General features: G+C 46.9%; 1 protein-coding gene across 8 annotated transcripts in view; it reads left to right on the top strand.

Annotated features, from left to right (window-relative positions):
* Positions 1-17202, top strand: part of PSD3 (pleckstrin and Sec7 domain containing 3) — a 114253-nt gene that overhangs the window by 22876 nt on the left and 74175 nt on the right. For 6 of the 8 annotated variants that reach the window (XR_010468889.1, XM_065045651.1, XM_065045652.1 and 3 more), the window contains 2 exons: positions 2821-3886; positions 5292-5684. Coding sequence is in view for 6 of the 8 variants with exons in the window: in XM_065045651.1 (XP_064901723.1) it covers positions 2821-3886; positions 5292-5684 (1459 nt within the window). In the remaining 2 variants the exon portion in view is untranslated. Of the gene's footprint in view, positions 1-2820; positions 3887-5291; positions 5685-8768; positions 8920-17202 lie in introns of those variants that run through there. The other 2 variants (XM_065045653.1, XM_005499092.3) reach the window with 2 other exon arrangements.

Below are 17202 nucleotides of genomic sequence, written 5' to 3'. Positions count from 1 at the left end.
CACTGGAGAAAGGGCCTTAAATTTATACTGTGAAGGTGCTCATCTTTTGCCCAGGTTGAAACACGACTTGCAAGTGTGTCAGAGAGGAGTACCTGTGCGTGCGCTCCCTCCTCCTGCACATCTCTCTGTGCCCGTATATGTGTGTATGTGCTCTGTATGTGTACCTTTTCTGGAGTCTGCTGGGCTTGCTGGTGGGTAAAATTTGCTTGGGATGAAGTTCAGGAAGAGAAGTAAATCAGAAGTGTGCTTACCAGTGTCAGCAGAAGCCATTGAAGGCAGATCGGGATGCACAGCAATGTAGTGTATTTAGCATTCACCACCAGAAATAAGACCAGCTCTGTTTCCCTCTTGTGGGTTCAGAAGCTAAGACAGCAATTAGCAGAGACGAGCCTGGCCTCTTGGCAGAGTCTGTGTGCAGTGCCTTGTCAGCGCTTGGCCTCCAGTGCATGTTGGCTGCATCCCAGCCCCTTGCGGGGCCGGGCTGGTGATGCTCTGAGCTTCCTTCCAACAAGGAAGGGTGCGTGGGTTGGAGGGAGGCACAGGAGGACCCAGCTCCTGGGGCACTGTGCATTGCCTTCCTTCGGGATGCAGACAGAGTGTGTGGCCCAGGCAGTGGCATGGACAAGTGCTGCCCTGTGGTGCTAGGGGAATTGGGTGATGCCAGCTGGGGCACCTCCCACTTGTAGATCTGCAAGTGAGAGTTGCTATGGGTGGAACTGTGTCCACCAAGAAGGGTTTATATTGGCATCTATAGTGACAGGCTCCCTATTGTCAGTTCTCTCTTAAAAAGTCCCATCTCTGAAATCATGCTGAGAGAGCAGCGAGCGCTAATGCTACTGCATTGAGAGCAGACATGGGCTGCAGGGTAGCAAGCTGGGGTATTTTGTTGGCTTGGACTGGTCCTGAAATAGGTGTAGGGACGTTGCAGGCACATAGCATGATTATCATACATGAGTCTGTCCTGGCTGAAGTGTCTCCTCATAGCAGCCTGGCACCAGTGCCATGAAGTGGGTGGAATTGGGATACACCCAAGCACTGCATGGCTGAATTGTGTGCACAAGTGGCTGTTTTCTGAGGCTTTGGACACTTCTAAAAAGCACCGTGGCTGGAAATGTGGGGAGACGGACCTCACTCTTTTTCAGACTCTCTTTGTGCGTCCACACCTGTGTCTTGGAAACTCTACTATGAAGGCAGGCTGGTGATGCAGAACAGGGCAGGTCATCTATGCTTCTCCCTGCTCCCTGGGACCTTGCAGCAGAGAAAAGGTCCCTGCTCTGTCAAGTCTCAGTTCTCAACAGCAGCCAGATAGTCTACGTGAAACCTGACCTACTGAAGTTTTATCATGGAGTGATTAAGTCAACAGCATGGAGATGTCTGGATAACCTGCTGGGGAAGAGTCTGTGGTTTGGCATGACCTGAGTCTGTTACTTTGATCCTGCACCACACACAGCATGTGGTATTTGCCCTGTGGCTAAATATACTGGAAGGTGAGCTGGCAGATGTGAGCTGCTGCTCATCTTTACAAACCACTGGCAGACAGATGGCCACATTAGTGCAGTGCTGAGCTTGCGTCAAATTATCCTCCCTGTCACCTTGAACTCAGCCTGTTATTAACCACAGCTATATGGCTGCCTCCTCAGAAATGGCTTGTGGTCAGCCTGCTTGGTGCAGAGAGGAGGGTTGGTTTGCAACACAGAACCACAAGACGTACCTTGAGTGGGGCAAAGCATCCACATGCAAGTTGGTGTCTGGTTTCAGAGCCTTTGCCCCTGATGTCTTTCAGAGTAGGTATTTGGATCTGTGCCCCTTGTTTGTTTTAAAGCACTTTTATACTCCAGGCCATTTTTTTTTTTTTTTTCAGAAGGGTACAGCAAATGGAGCTGTTGCTGTTTTGGTTTGGTTTTGGTTTGTGGTTTTTTGTTTGTTTGTGTTTGTTTGTTTGTTTTCCCAAAGGCTCAGTTCCTCCTTGGAGTGTAATATAAGGTGGCCAAGTATCTGTAATTGTGTCATCCATGAGGTCCCTCTGAGGACAGCTGGTTCTCTGTTACCCCTCAACAATGGGAGCCACTGAGGACAGCTGGTTCTCTGTTACCCCACAACAATGAGAGCCACTGGGTGCTCGGTGCTTAGAAAACGAGGCCATCTGTTTTCACCCCTGCTTTGTTTACATCAGTTGGAAAAGCAGCACAAGGGGAGGGGTAGCAAGCATTTAGTGTAGTGGTGAATTTGCTGCAACAGAAAATGTGAACTGCTCAGTATGTGTACACCACTGCAACTCAACTTTCAGTTACCTGAATTGTTAAAGGAAGAGGATAGTGCTGGCAGGAAGATGAATTGCTCATTAATTGCTTTGTAATTTAACTATTTGGCTTTGTCAAGGCTGTGGAATATACAGGGTGTGGCTTGTTATCTTCCCAGTGTTTCAGCTTTACAAGTGAAAATGACCTAAAACCATTTTTTAAAAATAAACCAAGATGCATGGTGCATGCTGTGAATGGATGTCACACCTCTGAATATCTGCTATCTTCAGCCTTTTTGCCTTGCTTGTGGCCTCATGGGCCACTGGGACCCTTTCAAAAGTGTAGCAGACATTTCTGGCAGTGCACACTCCCAAAGTAGGGCTGCCTAAAAACTCCTGTGTAAAAGGGCCAGCTCTGGATAACTGCAGTGTGAGAGCATGCAGAAGTGAGTTAAACCAAACGGTATCTTCCCTACAGGGGAGAGGATAGTTGCTATGTTAGGAAAGGGCTAGGAAGGGAGACCAAGCTTTTTGCTTATGCACATGATAGATAAACCCACACTCTCTTTTTTTCTTTGCAGGTAGTGGCCATAGAAGCAGCACTTTGCTCCCTCATACCATCATCAATGAATTTCCAGAGTATGGCACCGTAGAGCCAAGTGGAGATGTGCCGAGGGCTTCATTGCCACACCAGGGAGAGCCTGTGACATGCAGCCCTGAAAGATGGGACGGTCACTCCTGCGTACCCAGCAGGCCCCTTCCTCAGCGTGTGGCTCCTGCAGACAATTTGAGGCTGGGCACTGAGGCAGCAGAGCTGCACATCCCTGGAGAAGGTTTGCAGCCTGTAGGTAACCTGCCAGAGATTATGAAAATCTCCCAACGGCTGAAAGCAATAAAGGCGCAAGAGGAAGAAAATACTTCTCTTGATTCAGAGACGCAAATGGAAAAAAAGATTGTTACTGGCAGCCAAAATGTGCAGGCAGCCAGAGAACCAGTTTCAGCAGGCCAAGAAAAACCCTCAGACATGCCTCTTCCACCTGAACGAACAGCTGAGGAAAAAATGCATTTGATCGTGGACAAAGATCTGGCTGCAATATGGACTGAAGAAAAGCAGTCTGAGTCCTTGCAAGCCGTCAGTAATAAAGCCGAGGAGGACCACGCAGTACAGGAGACAAGCTGTCATAGACCATCTGTGACAAACCTGGAAGCAGCCAGCAGACTGGAAGGGTGGGCGCATTTTGAGGAGTTTTCAGCATATAGTCAAGGCAAAATGCAAATGGGTCCTGAGAGGAGGCTCTCTAAAGAGGCAGCTGTGAGCAAACATGTAGAATTTCAAGGGGTGGAGATTTTATGGCTGCAAAAAGCCGAGGAGCAGAAAAGAAAGAAGCACTCACTGCTGGAGTCTGTGTCTGTGGAGAGGAAGGTATTCCCCAAAACCTCCAGGCACCCAGTGCCACCAATGGTCTCCCCAGGCTTGGTCTCCTTGCCAGACAGCGCTTGGAGCGAGGTCTGTGAGGACCCAAGGCTGGGACCCACTGCCTCTGGAGCTACTCCTCTGGAGCTCCTTGGTGAAAGTGGGGAGGGTGTACCTTTTGTGAAGGACAAGAAGAACCACGGCCAGGAGGAGATGCCCAGAGGCCAGGGCAGGTGAGGTGGTGCTGGGGGGTGTGGGGGCACTGGGGACAGGTGGGGTTTCTCTCATCCCAAGCACGTGGCATGTGCCTACCCTTTGGGACCTAATGACAAACGATGAATGTTTTTCTGCTGCCTATGGTGTCGTGGCAATGGTAGCAGTTCATGCCTGGTGGTGATGATTGCGTGAAGTTGGGAGTGAACCCCAACCGCACAACCTTGCTGAAGTTTGAAGTCCATCTGAGCTTTGGAAATGTAAAGATGTCTCTTGCTGCTTGCAGAGTAATGGCTGTGTGATGAAGCATCTGTAGTAGGTGTAGTTGGAATCCCAGCATGGCATGTAATTAAATACAGTCAGCATGCAGGCCTGGCCATATGCACCTGGCCAGATTTTCTGGTTTCAGGCAGAGTTTGTGCAAGAATGGTGCAAGCACCTCTCAGAGGTCAAATGATAAAGATGTTTTACCCAAGGCTTTGTATGTTATAAGAGAGTAAATGCTGTGGTGTGCTTTCTATATTATCTACATATCTGTGTTTATGTCATTTCACCTATATATATTGCAAAAATTGTGCATAGCTTTTCACAAGAGCATCCCAGTTTGCTGAGTTTCCTTTCCTGATGCACATCTGTAACAAAGCAAAGGGTCCCATCGCTGTGCTCTGAGCAAACCATGCCAGCTCTGACCTGGCAGTGTGTTTGCTGCTGAAACAACAAGATCTCAGCAAGGGAGCCTCTGCACCTCAGGATCCGCAGAGTTTTCCTTTGGCTAACGTATGGGATCGCTCGCGTGGGCAGTCCCAATGCCTGGCACATGCCGTGAGAAACCCCGTAGTATTTGGGACAGCAGAGAAGAAAACTTGTTGCAGGCAGATGCTACGGCTTCCCCTGTGCATTCGCAAGCAGGCCTAGTCTTCCCCCTTCAAATCTGGTTCTCCCGGCTCCAGGTTTTCAATTGCACTTATTTCCCGTTGTGTTCTGGAAAGATTTCCTCCAGCCTTTCACTGGAGAACCCAGCCCTAGGACTGCAGGGCCAGCAGTCTGTCCTCCGGGAGCAGAGGCCCCATCTGGGTGCACACCTCCGACCTGTGCAGCCTCTGTCATGGTGCTAGCAAAGACCTTATGCACTTGTCTGTTGCACATAAGCAGCTGATGTTATGATCTCTAAGGCAATATTAGGCTTTCCCCCACCCCCCTTCTTTTACCCAGAAGATCATTTATTTTTATGTCTCCAGAGAGGGAGATGGTGCCAGTCATGAGCTCCAGTGGTGCAAGGAGAAACTAGCATTTTACCCGCAGTGTCCTCTCCTTCACAAAGCCACATTAACTTTTCTGTTCGCAAATGTGGAAGGTGAGGAGGTTCACCTGCAGGTCTATACCTTGCCCCCCAGCTGAAACAAGCTTTTTCTGATTAATTTCCAGGATGATGGAGGAGGGGGAAGCAGCCATGGGAGGATATGAAGATGTCCTCGGACAGAGGCACTCTGATGTCTCCACTGATCTGTACAGCTCACAGTTTGAAAACATCCTGGACAATGCATCTTTATACTACAGCGCGGAGTCGCTGGAGACGTTGTACTCAGAGCCTGATAGCTTCTTCAGTTTTGAGATGCCTCTCACTCCCATGATCCAGCAGCGCATGAAGGAGGGTGGCCAGTTCTTAGATCAGACATCAGCCTTGGGGCAGCCAGATGTCCTGCAGCTTCCCCCTGATGGGGAGGTGAAGGGCTGTGGTGAAGGCATCGCCAATGGCTTAAGGGATGTCAGCGAAACGCTCTTCAGAGGAAACGTCACAGAAGTCCCTCGTTTGGAAAGGTAAAAGCAGTGGGTGAGCTTTCTGTGTGCCTGCTGATATTTCCCAGTGTGTGTTTACTTCAGCATACTGTCGGAGAATGTAGTTTTGCCTGTTTCAACACTGCATATTTTCTACATAGAATAATTCCCACTGTAACAGAGTGAGCTGCAGGAGAGAAGTAAGCCATCCAAACCTGCCATTCATTAGAAAAGTGCAAATTTACTTTATGAAGGTTTTGTAGGTGATAACTTGTGTTGATAAAGGGCTGACTGGTATTGTCGCATTTCTGGGACCTGGAGGAGTTAGTTACTTGTTACAGGTGAACCTTGTTCATCTTCAGTTATACTTGAATTTGGTGGCAGCAGTTTGAAGAACAAGAACACCCTGTGTACATGGCTGAGTTGTCCAAATGCAGTTCATGATTTGGATGTTACAGGTGTGTCTCTGGGCATAGCTTTTCCTCTTTCCAGGTCAGTTGGAGTTTCACTGGTTACTTCAGCCAGGACAAGGTTTTACTTCCACTGCATTCACAGGATTAGAGACTGCTAGCTCCTTCTTTCGTTTTTGCACTAGTTGCTAATTGAGAGAGGACAGAGTGTTTCAAAAATGTTAATAATTTCCATTTAGGTAGAGATAAGAAAACCTATTAAGCAAAAAGTCATGTGAGAAGCAAAAACTAGTCTAAGTGGTCAGAAAATACTGTGTAATTGTGGAAACCATGAGCCTCATTGTGTGTTGTTAGAGAGGGTGAGGAGAGAGAAAGGCAACAACAGGCTAAGCTGGGGGGTCAAGACAAAAGCAGTGATCTGTGGAAGGGTGAGGGACCTAGTGAGTGAAAAATGTGCATCGGGTATCCATCCTCCAGGGATAGGACATTATCTAAGACTCCTTAGACTATGCCCTTAGATGGGACTAGTCTAGTCTGAACTTTCCTGGGAGGCAGTGGTGAAAGGTCTTTTATCTATTTTATTACTTTTTCACTAGCACGAAATAAGTCTTTTGAGCAGAAGAACTTTTCCTAACTTCATGAATTAAGGAAGGTGTTCCCTTAAATGAACAGGGAGAAAGACTTAGCAATTTAGAATATTTTTTTCTGTCAATCCTGCTGGAAAAAAGGTGTTTAAATTTTGCATGACCCAGAGCTGCTTTGTGCCTGTAGTCAGTAAGTGACTGCTGATCTGCTACAACCAGTACAGAGCCAGAAACTGAGGTCAGTCCTGAACACTTGCAGCTCCGTACTTGTATTGAAACCAGAGATTGCCTTAGGACTGGGCACAGGAGGACGAGTAGTACATAGAGACCCAGATGTGATTACCCTGTAGTTGCAGCTTCTAGTAGCTAGAAACTACTGTCAAGTAAGGCCCACATCAGCTCATCAGGGAAGAAGTTATCAGGAAGACAAGGTGTGCTTAGATAATGCTCAAAGACACATTAGGTGCCTGCTTAGTATGAATTTCATTAAGAATTAAGTTAGTTTTAATTTGCAGCTATAGTGACAAACCAACAGAGGATTTTAAAATTCTTTAATTAAAAAAAAAAGAAGAAAGAAGTGTCCCCAACATTGGATTTGTTAGGAAGCTCTGTTGTTGTAGGCTGCAGGGCCCTGTTAGTAATGGGCCCCGAGAGGTCACTGTATTAAGGTAGGCACTGATAAAGAGCGTCACTGCAGCAGCACAGCCAGCCACGAATGTGCCCAACAGGGTAGTCCTATGGATAATAAGCTTATTAACCACTCCCCACCATGATATTCCAATATCATGTTGTATTACACCAGGATACAGGTGACCGACAGATCATGTTTGCTATATTTTTGGAGCCAGTGTTGAATCACAATGTTACAGTGTGTGGGTGAGGAGCTCTGTGTGCATGCTGGGGGCTGCAGGGCTGCATGGGATTTATTTGCAGAGGGATCAAGATGGTGTGCCACTGTGATGCTCAGGTGAACCAGAAATAACAGCCTGGGCTGTGGGTACTATTTCTAAGAGTTTGCATGCATGGTTGTGTTGCCAGAAGCAATCCCAGACCTGTTTTTTCAACTGAAATTCCACATGTACAATACACGTGTGGTAGCCACTGTGGCATCTTTGCGCCTTCTGCATCTAGTCTATGTTTTCTATGGTGCCACAGCTCTATGGTTGCATTGGGGCTGTAGTTTCCCACATGTAGCTCCTGCCTGGCGCTGCAGAGTGTCAAGGGGCACCTGCCAAAGTTGTCAAGCTCTCATGGAGAGCAAGGTGGGGAAGGCAAGACCACTGACCTGCCAGATGGAGGCAGGGTTGCCCAGGCCCACGGGGCAGCAGCTCTCCTGCTGTTCCCCGTAGAGACTGCCGTGGGGCTCTGTGCCTGCCCCAAGGCTGCTGGACCCCCTGGAGCCGCGGGCTGCCTCAGCTCCTGCAGCCCAGCCTGTGAAGTCCCGGAAGGGTGGGTGCAGGCAGGAGAGCAGCTAGAGGACACCAGTCCTTTAGGGATGGAGGCAGGTGTGAGGTCTCGCATGGGAGGTTCTCGCATGGGAGGTTCTCGCAAGTGCAAAGAGAAGCAGGGGGATATGGGAGCAAAGCAGTGCAACGTTGCGGTGTGGCATGAGAAGAAACATGACACCCATTTTCCAGAAACTGCGCTGCCTGCCCAAGCAAACAAAAACTGAAACTAAGACTTAGTGCTATGGTATTTTGGTGACATGAAAAATGTGTGGGGAAGTGTGTGCGGAGAGAGTATACTTCCAAGTACCAGCTCTAATTTATGGGGGAAAAGAGTGAAATACTGGCAGTTCTTCATGGTCCAGTAAAAAAGTGGAGATGGATGTGAGAGCAAGGAGTTAATGGTTTACACCTGTAAATTGTAAGCTGGGTGCCAGTTAGGAAAGGAGGAGAAGGTGCTCCCCATGGCTGTGCTCTCCTGCTAGGAGGTAGCTGAGCAGCACCGCACCATTTGCATCGTAATCATAACTGACATGCAGACCCTAGATGGCGTGAGGCTTTAATGCATAATGGCAAGGAAACCTAATCGTGTAATGAATAAGCAGGAGGGTAACATCCTTCTCCACTCTTAGGAAATCGCTGGTTCTGGGAGGGGTCAGCTCTGGTATGTGAAGGCAAGTCACATGCCTTCAGAATTGAAAAAAAAAAGGAGGAAAAAAAAAAAACAAAACCAAAATGATTAGAGGCTTCTGGGCTGCAAGTTCCTATGGGCTCCTCGTTGTCTGGATGTTTCGTCCCTGCTGTCCTCCCTGTCAGCTGCTGGCTATGATTAAACACCGTAAGTCCTGGCAAGAGCTATGCGACATGCCTGCTCTGACAGCCACCCACCGTGCTTCCTTAGGGGACAGGGGGACAGTCAGCTGTCCCCTGGGTTTTCCTGCAGGACAGGTTGGCTTGCTTTTGCAAGTAATCCTTTCCTAACACAGCTTAGGTGCCCTTTGTGTCTGACCAGTGGAGGAGGGAAGCCTGGGGGAGAAAGACATGGAGCTTGCCTTCCTTTGGGAATGGTTCCAGCTCTTAGTGTCTTTTGCAGGGCTTTATTCTCTTTCCTGGGTGTGTAATGGTCATCCCTCTGGGGAAAAAGCAAATTTCTGCAGCTGAAGTAGCCTTAAGTTTCCCCACGTGGGGGTGGGAGAACTGAGGGAGGAGTCAGAGCTGAGACAGCCTCCCTGTGTATCAGGGCACCACGGGGTCTCCATGAAGTGTGCTGACCCACAGGTTGCTGGCATAATGACGTTTTGCAGTGGTAATGAAGGTATTGCATTTGGGCTATGTTTGGTCCCCCTGCCTCTGTGTGATCCCTGCAGAGGAGTGCAGTCCCCACCACGGCACCCCGGGTACTGCAGTCCTCACTTCTTGTGTCAGTGGCTTGTGTTGAGATGGTATAGGGGAGTTCAGTCTTACCCACAGAGGCAATCAGGAAGACTGCAAGGTGCTACCCAGGCGCCCAGGCGTCAAGCCCGAGTTGCATTGCCTGAACAGGGTGTAATCGTTTGTACCAAATCAGAGCGGGAGGAAGGGGACGTATTTCCAAAACAGTAAGATGTACTTGAGGGAAAACTGAGTTATCTTTGCTATGTATACAGTGAATGACAGAGCATCAATGTGTCTAAAAGTGAAGTAGTAAGTTCTCTTGGTGATGATCTCCACCTTTCTTTCCTACTTTCAGGTTTTAAAGACAGATGTTTTTTTTTTTCTGCATTCTTTATAGCAGAGTTGCCATTCCCTTTTCCCTCATGTGCTACAGTCAGAACAAGAAATGAAACAAAACCAAAAATCTTCTGGTATTTCTTTTCCTGAATTGTCTTTGAAGGTGTGGTTGCTGTTGGTGGGACATCTCCCAGGATTTTTCTAAATCCAGAGAGAGAGGAAAAAAAATCTGTGTTGAGCTCCTAATCCTCAGAAATGCTAAATATTTGCCACTTGCTATCATCTTCAAAGGATTGCTTGTGCTCAGCAAATTCTGCAAGTCCTGTTGTTTTATATTTTTTTTTTTCCTAGAGATGAAGAAAACAAACTCCCTAAAGCAATCTGGTGGTTCTCAGAATAAACGCACAAGAATGTAGGCTGCACTTCTCAGTGGCTGCCAGGTTACTCTTAATAGTTTGGTCCTCTCATAGTAGTTCTCTTTTGCATATGGTTAATTTCCAGCGGTTTCTTAAGTGGCATTCTGCTTATTCCTTCTTTGAGACAGTAAACTTTGTTGACAGATAAACCCAGTTTTGATCTCTTTCTCCACGTTGATTCTCTAAGTATTCTCTCAGTTTATCAGTATCCTGCATGCCAATTATACTTCTGGTTTTTAGTTTTTACTGTGGTATTTTTGAGCAAGGTAGCTTGTATTTGATTTTCAATATAGATACGGGTCTCCGTACTTAAATATCTAACATGTAACCTATATTCATTTACTTTATTTGCCTGTCCAACATCAGTCTAGTAGAACTTTTTTCCATTTTGGAGACTCATCTTATGACCTGATTGAATTTTTTCATTTAGCATGAAATCTACCGAGCTCCCTGTGTTCCTAAGCAGATAATTGGGGCCTTCAGACATGCCTCAGCTCGTGGTAGACTCTGGGACCTGGGATTGCAAGGGCTGTCAGAAAGTGGTACTTTGTATTTGCTGCCATCCATATGCCCAGGGTAAGGAAAGTTATTCAGGGCAACTGTTTTTTGTCATAGAAGCATGAATGCCTCAAATGGATCCATAGCAGATGAGCAAGCAAACGTGCTGGAGCCCATTTTCCCGCGCATGGGCCACTGCATCTGTCAGTTGTTGAGACACTAGTAAGCAGTGTGCTGGCACGGGTATGTTAAATCCTGGTAACGATGGAGTGGAACAATCTACAGGGGTAAATTTCTGAAACTGGTGGCATGTTGGCAGCTGAGGATTTGCACAGTTTAGTAACTTCACAAATGTTAAGCCACATTGATCACCTTGGTATTCCCTGTAAGAAGGTGGCATCATTTCACTAAGGCTCTGGAAATAAAACATATGAGTTTGTCTTTGCTCTGCCTAACGAGGTGCTTGCAACACCAGTTTAGGTGGAATTTGTAAAACTGCTTCCAATTCCTAAATGAACTGTTATTTTAAGGAAGAAAGAGCCGCTTACTTTTCGCCTCTTCCCTTCCCAGCGTCCTCTGAAAAGAAAACAAACAAAACAAAAATACAGGAGCTGACAGAGACAGAAAGCAAGAGCAACAAAAAGAAGTGGAGCAGCTGATCAGTTTGCTGCACAAAGAGCCTCAGTATAAAGCTGTCAGCGGCTCAGCTTCTAAGCTGTCATCTGTTGGCATATCTCCATGAAAGTCAAAGCCTTTTAGGTCAGGAAGCCTTCATTCACCGAGGTATCTCTGCCAGCTCCAAGTCAGTCCTGAAGTGCATCCTGCTGTCTCATCCATTAACCACGACTTGCTGCCAGTCAAACCCTCCTCCACATTATTGCTGGTTAACTCTCTTCTTTCTCCATTTGTCTGTCTGTTGGGATAGAGAGAGGCAGAGCCTGGCAGCTGGTGTGGTGGTGTGGAGGCATGTATAGCTTCGGATGTGATGCTGGAGCACCGGTGGAGAAGAGGGAATGTAGCGCGCAGACTTCTTACTAGCGCAGCTGGGTGAGCTGTGTGTTGGTTGGTGGTTGTTTTTCCTTTATTGCAGAAATCTATCTTTTATTATTATTAACTATTCCTTTTGAGGACAGGAGGTTCATTTTGCTGCATGGCTGCAATATAAAGCTCCTGTGCAGTACTACTGCCACCACTGGCATGCTCCATCCGTACATCTGCAAAGAAGCCTCAACCAAAAGGCATAGAAACTCATACTTTTATGCAGCTGTTTTGCTCCCTGCCACGGAGGATCAGCTGCCCTGCTAATATGCACTCCCTGGGCCAGTCTTCAAACAGTTAAACTGGCCCCAAGCCGGGGCAAAGTACTCCGCTGGCTTCCCAGTTTTGCTTCTCTGCTGGAGGACTTGCAGGAGCCTAGTGGGGAAATGTCATGCTTGTGCTGAGTGCAGGAATGGCTTTTGGCACCTGCAGGGTGCAGGGGATGGGTGGGCTCAGGGAAGAGAGCCCAAGGGCTCCCAAAACTCTTATTTTCTGAGCAAGGTCATGGATGTGCAGTGCATTCTTTGTGTCTCATTTTTGCTCATGTCTGGGCGCAGGTGGGCCAGATCCTGAGCTTAGGACTATCCTGTTGTATCCAAGAGACTAGTCTACGCATCAGTGCATCTGTTAGAAACACCTGTTGCAGGAGGAGCCCTTGAATACCCTTTGTGGCAAGGGTCACGTTTTCACTTTCTAGGCATGGAGGCATTAATGTGGTGAGAGACCCTTTGCAATCGCTAAGCCCTGCCACAGCAATGTAGAGAGCTTGATGTAAAAAGGGAATCAAACCTCAAGTATTTTTAGCAAAACATTTGTACTTTAGGTAGCAACGCGCCAGTGTGCCTGTATGATAAAGGACACACTGTCTCTTGGAAGGGCTGTAATCCTGTCCGTGCGTGCCGTGGGACTTCATGTCCTAATGGTGTGATCCCGTAATGATATAGCATTTGTGTTTGCTGTCGTGCAAGCCTACTAGAAATGGCATTTTCTGAGCACTTTAGCTGTTAGCTCCCTACTTTTAAACGGTGTGAATTCTTTTAATCAAAGAAAAAGGCAGATGATTACAGGGAGCAAGAGGTTGTTTTTTAGCAGCAACATGCACTTCAGCCCCTGGAATTGACTTTGTGTACGTATTTTAGTGGTAACCAATAGAACATTACTGGGCTTGTTTGTTATTTTGTTACTTTGCTCCTCTCTGTGTGAGGTGACAAGGCTGAGGTACTTTTTAATGGATCCTTGGTGAGCATTCAAGGTTGTAGAAACCATGTGTCCTGGCTGATGCTGTGCTCATAAGACACCCACTGAATTGAGTTGCAGCAAAGTGCAGCTCTGACAGTCCTCAAAGAGGGATCTACTTCAAAGTGTGTCTTTGAAGAGAATCCATACGTAGGACTTCAAAGCTGATGAAACCATTCGGAGTAAAATAGCACAGTGACTCATCTGCTTGGAAAGGGTATTATGTTTATTTTTATTATTTTTCTCCCCTTCCTACAGTTGTATCTTGGAAGAGCCCTGGAGCTGGAGGTAACTGGCAAGGTATACCATTGCTTGATGTGATTTTGTACTTCCTCCTGGCCCTGCAGAAGCTGGTTCAGAGCTGTAGCAAAGCTGCAGCAGAGCTGTTCCCAGTGTGTCTTTGTGGTCAGTCATTTGTAGCAGGAACTGACTCATCACATCCCACTGCTGCTGGGATTTTTTCCCATTCTCTGGTGGGGCTACTCCTTTCAGAGCCAGGTTGTTCAAGCACGGCTTTTTAGCTCCCTTGAAACAAAATTATGTCCCTGCATCTGATAATTTTTGGTCATCTGTGAAATGTGGAAGGATATTGCTGGCTGAGCATCCACGTCCCTATAAAGGATTGTAGGGCAGGGGTTTGTTCCCTCGGGGAAGGACTTTTCGCAGCAGGCAGTCTGCCGCTCCTGCAGTCTAGGCTGGTGTCAGGGGCACCTGAGTGCTTCTGCCTTTTTGATGTCCCTGCCACGCTTTGAGGTGAAACCCACTGCTGCGGGGCTGTTGAGTTGGAAATAGGAGGTGCTTTCACAGCCAGAGGATATGGCAACATAGAAGCATAGAATAGTTTGGGTTCGAGGGCACCTTCGAAAGTCATCTAGTCCAACCGTGTTCTTTTTGACCCCTGATTCTGCAGTTTGGGTGCTGGCTGTTTACCACGACACAAAACTTGTATTTTCTTTCAAATGCACAATTTAAGGTTTATCCCCTCAGGAAAAGAGGAGATATGTCATTGTGGGGCCAGATGCCTCTGTTTTGGAACCAGGAGGAGAGGAAGGCTTGGAGTGAACGCACGCAAAACAATAGGGCCTGCACAGTGCTGAAGAGAGTAGTTATCAGCCCCAACATGACTCTTTGATGGATGCTGTACCCCTGCTGAAAACAACATTTGTTCTAGCCCTGGCTTCAGCGCACCAGAACGCCTCTCTCCACCATTCCTTATTTTTAATCATTGCTGTGTTTTGCTCTGATGAACTTTGCTGGCAAATACCTGACTTAGCCTGCCTTGAAGTAAAGCCAATCTTAAAGGCGTACACATTCATTTGAGAGAAAAAGTTGGTTTTCCTCCTATTTCCTCCTCTTTTCTTCCCAAAAAGACCTGGGAAGGTCCCAGCTCTGTCTCCTCCAAGCGCCCCCTGCAATGGGTGCATCCAATGCAGTCCCTCCGGACGCACATGCTGTGTGGTTTAGTGTTCCTTCAGGAAGTTGCTCCCTGTGCATCTAGCGGAGACCATATGCCATGGAGCATATGCTGTGCTTTGGTCTGGCAAGAGCTGCAGGCCGTGTCCAGCTGGGATTGCTGACATGGCTGGGCTGAGGACAGCAGTTGGGCTGAGTTATCACACCCTGCCACTCTCTATCAACTCTGAACATCTTCTCCTTGCTAGCGGCTGGGGTAGTTACTCTGTGCTGGGTCTGAGTTTTTGTCTCATAATGCAAAATGCTAACATGCTTTTCTTCCTTGGAACAAAACAGGTGATTTTTTTTTTTACCCATGGATTTACTAAAAAATGAAGAGCATCCCAAGGTTTAAGGCACCTGAAACTGCACATACTCATGCTGAGGTTTCCAGTTGCAGCCTAGTAAGACTGGGAGAGTGGATCACTGAGATATGAGGTGCCTGTATCCTTACTATTATGTTACTGGCCTTGCTCTGTTTTTGCCCGGAAGTTGCAGCCATTCCCCAACCATACATTGTTGTGAAGGGTTTCAGTATTGGTGAAACCCAGGATGGGGGTCAGGGACAACAGGTGAATCTGGAATATTGTTGAACAGATCAAATGTGCTAAGTGATGAGTGTGACGTGATTGAGATACCTTAGCATGGGGAGCTAAATCACTGTCTACCTGCTTGATAATGTAATAACTGAAGAAAACTATAACATGCCTAGCTGTGGTGTGTTATGGGAAACCAACTTTATAGATGTTACATTCTACCCGTGTTTCATCTGTGATTGTGGAGGAGGAGCTGCTGCTGATAGAAGGCATTGAATTTATCGTAGCAGCTGTCTGTTGAATTGCTGTAATTTCTGCTGGATAAGGTGGTCACAACCTCTGTGCATTCACTGTGAACCTGAGGATGCTTTAGCAGACGACAGAGGATGTGTCAGGAGCAAATTGCTGGGGTCAGAAATAAGAAGGTTTAAGTACCTGGTTTCTGGCTGCAACTCATGCACTGTGAGATCAAAGAGATCTGTTTTTTTTGTAGCTTGTGTTTTCTGTGTTTTCTGATAGCAGAGATTGAAGTAAGAGTCTCTGGATGAAAATCAGGAGCCGTTCCTGTACAGGCAGTTACCAGTAATATTGTTCCAATCCCTTTTGGCCCTGAATCCAGGATAAGGGTGAATATAGTCTTATTACATTTTCAGCCTGCTTTTGTCAGTGGAGGTTTCTCATTTTTATGTGATAAAGAGTAAACGTGCATGAGAAATCTGTGTCCGGTCTTGCTCTGCATCATAAAGCACTTTCTTGGCTCCTTTTAGCTTGTAATGCTGCTGTGGACTCTTTATGCGTAGAAACTGGAGACTGCAGAAGACAGACCTATTTGCAGCCTTGGTCACTCCTAGCCCTTGATTAAAGTCCTTTATAAGCATTTTACAGAGGAGGTAAGTATCACTATCTGTGTTCAGCAGCTGGGGAAACTGAGGCGTGGATGGAAGATGGTGTGCCTGGAGAGACCTGAAGGTGAGATGTCAGCCTTTCCCCTGTGTAACACCCTCTGGACCCTGCTAAATGATCTGTCCAGAAGACAGCTTGCAGTAGTCATGCACAGTGTGTCTGTATTTCTTAAACCTTCAGTGACATGGGTACAGGAGTCTCACTTAAATGTGAACAATCTGGCATTTTCCCTGAAAAGTGGCTTAGGTTACAGGCAACATATATTGTTGATTTGATTGCCTTCTTTAACTTATTGAGGAATAGGCTAATTTAACTGTCAGAATTACTGAAGGAAGCATCCCGTATTCTTTGACCTGATATATGTACGGAGTCCCAAGGTCAGGATGAAGTTTGCAATCAGGAAGATTGGAAGACAAGGTTTCTTACGCAACCCTGTCAGCTCATTTTGGCAAGCTGGGGGAAGAGCACACTCTCCTTTTTGCTGGTGTCATGGTTTAACCTGAGCTAGCAATACAACCACAATAGCCACTCACTCACAGCCTCCGCATCCCCCCAGTAGGGGAGCGAATTGAAAGGGAAGGGAGAAACTTGGATTGAGGTAAGCACAGTTTAATAAAATAACAAAATACTAATACACTACTAGTAAGCAGATATATACAATAGAAATAGAATATAATATAAAATAAAAGATCCTCAATGCAATTCCTCACGAACTCCATCCACACTGAGCTGCCAGTCTCAGAAAACAGCACCTGGTTCTGAACAGCTCATTCTGAAGAGAGAAGAGAATAAAAGGCAGAAGGGCCCAGAAACCTCTGCAAAACAACAAAAGGCCTAATTTAACATCCCAAACGGAACTCCCCTGGCTCCAACAAAAACACCGAAGAAGGCGAAGAAGCAAGAGAGAGACTGGAAGATCCCAGCTCTCCTTAAATACAAAGCATGATGCTAATGGGATGGAATACTCTTATTGATCAGTCTGGATGTCAGTCAAGCTCTGCCCCATCCATGCCCCCCTTCCTTGATGCCTCACACCTGTGGGCAGAGCACTCAGAACATCCTTGGCTCTCAGACCAGAGCAATTAAAAACATTAACTCTGTACTGGGGTGTTATCTCTTGTTGTCAAGCTAAGTCCTAATAATGACCATGCTAGCTATGAAAAAGAAAGGCTTCTAACTGCATGAAGGAAATGAACTCATTTGCAGTCAAACCAGCACAGCTGTGTGTTCTTCCCTCACATCCCAGCCGCTGCTCCAAGAGGCAAAACAGAAAAGCTGGGACTTCCATACTGTTTGTTTCACTAAGTGGCAGATGCTGGCACTTTCTAAACT

The sequence above is a fragment of the Columba livia genome, chromosome Z (assembly GCF_036013475.1).
Source record: "Columba livia isolate bColLiv1 breed racing homer chromosome Z, bColLiv1.pat.W.v2, whole genome shotgun sequence".
NCBI classification, from domain to species: Eukaryota; Metazoa; Chordata; class Aves; order Columbiformes; family Columbidae; genus Columba; species Columba livia.
Note: the sequence above shows the minus strand (reverse complement) of the source record. Positions and strands in the feature narration are given on the sequence as shown.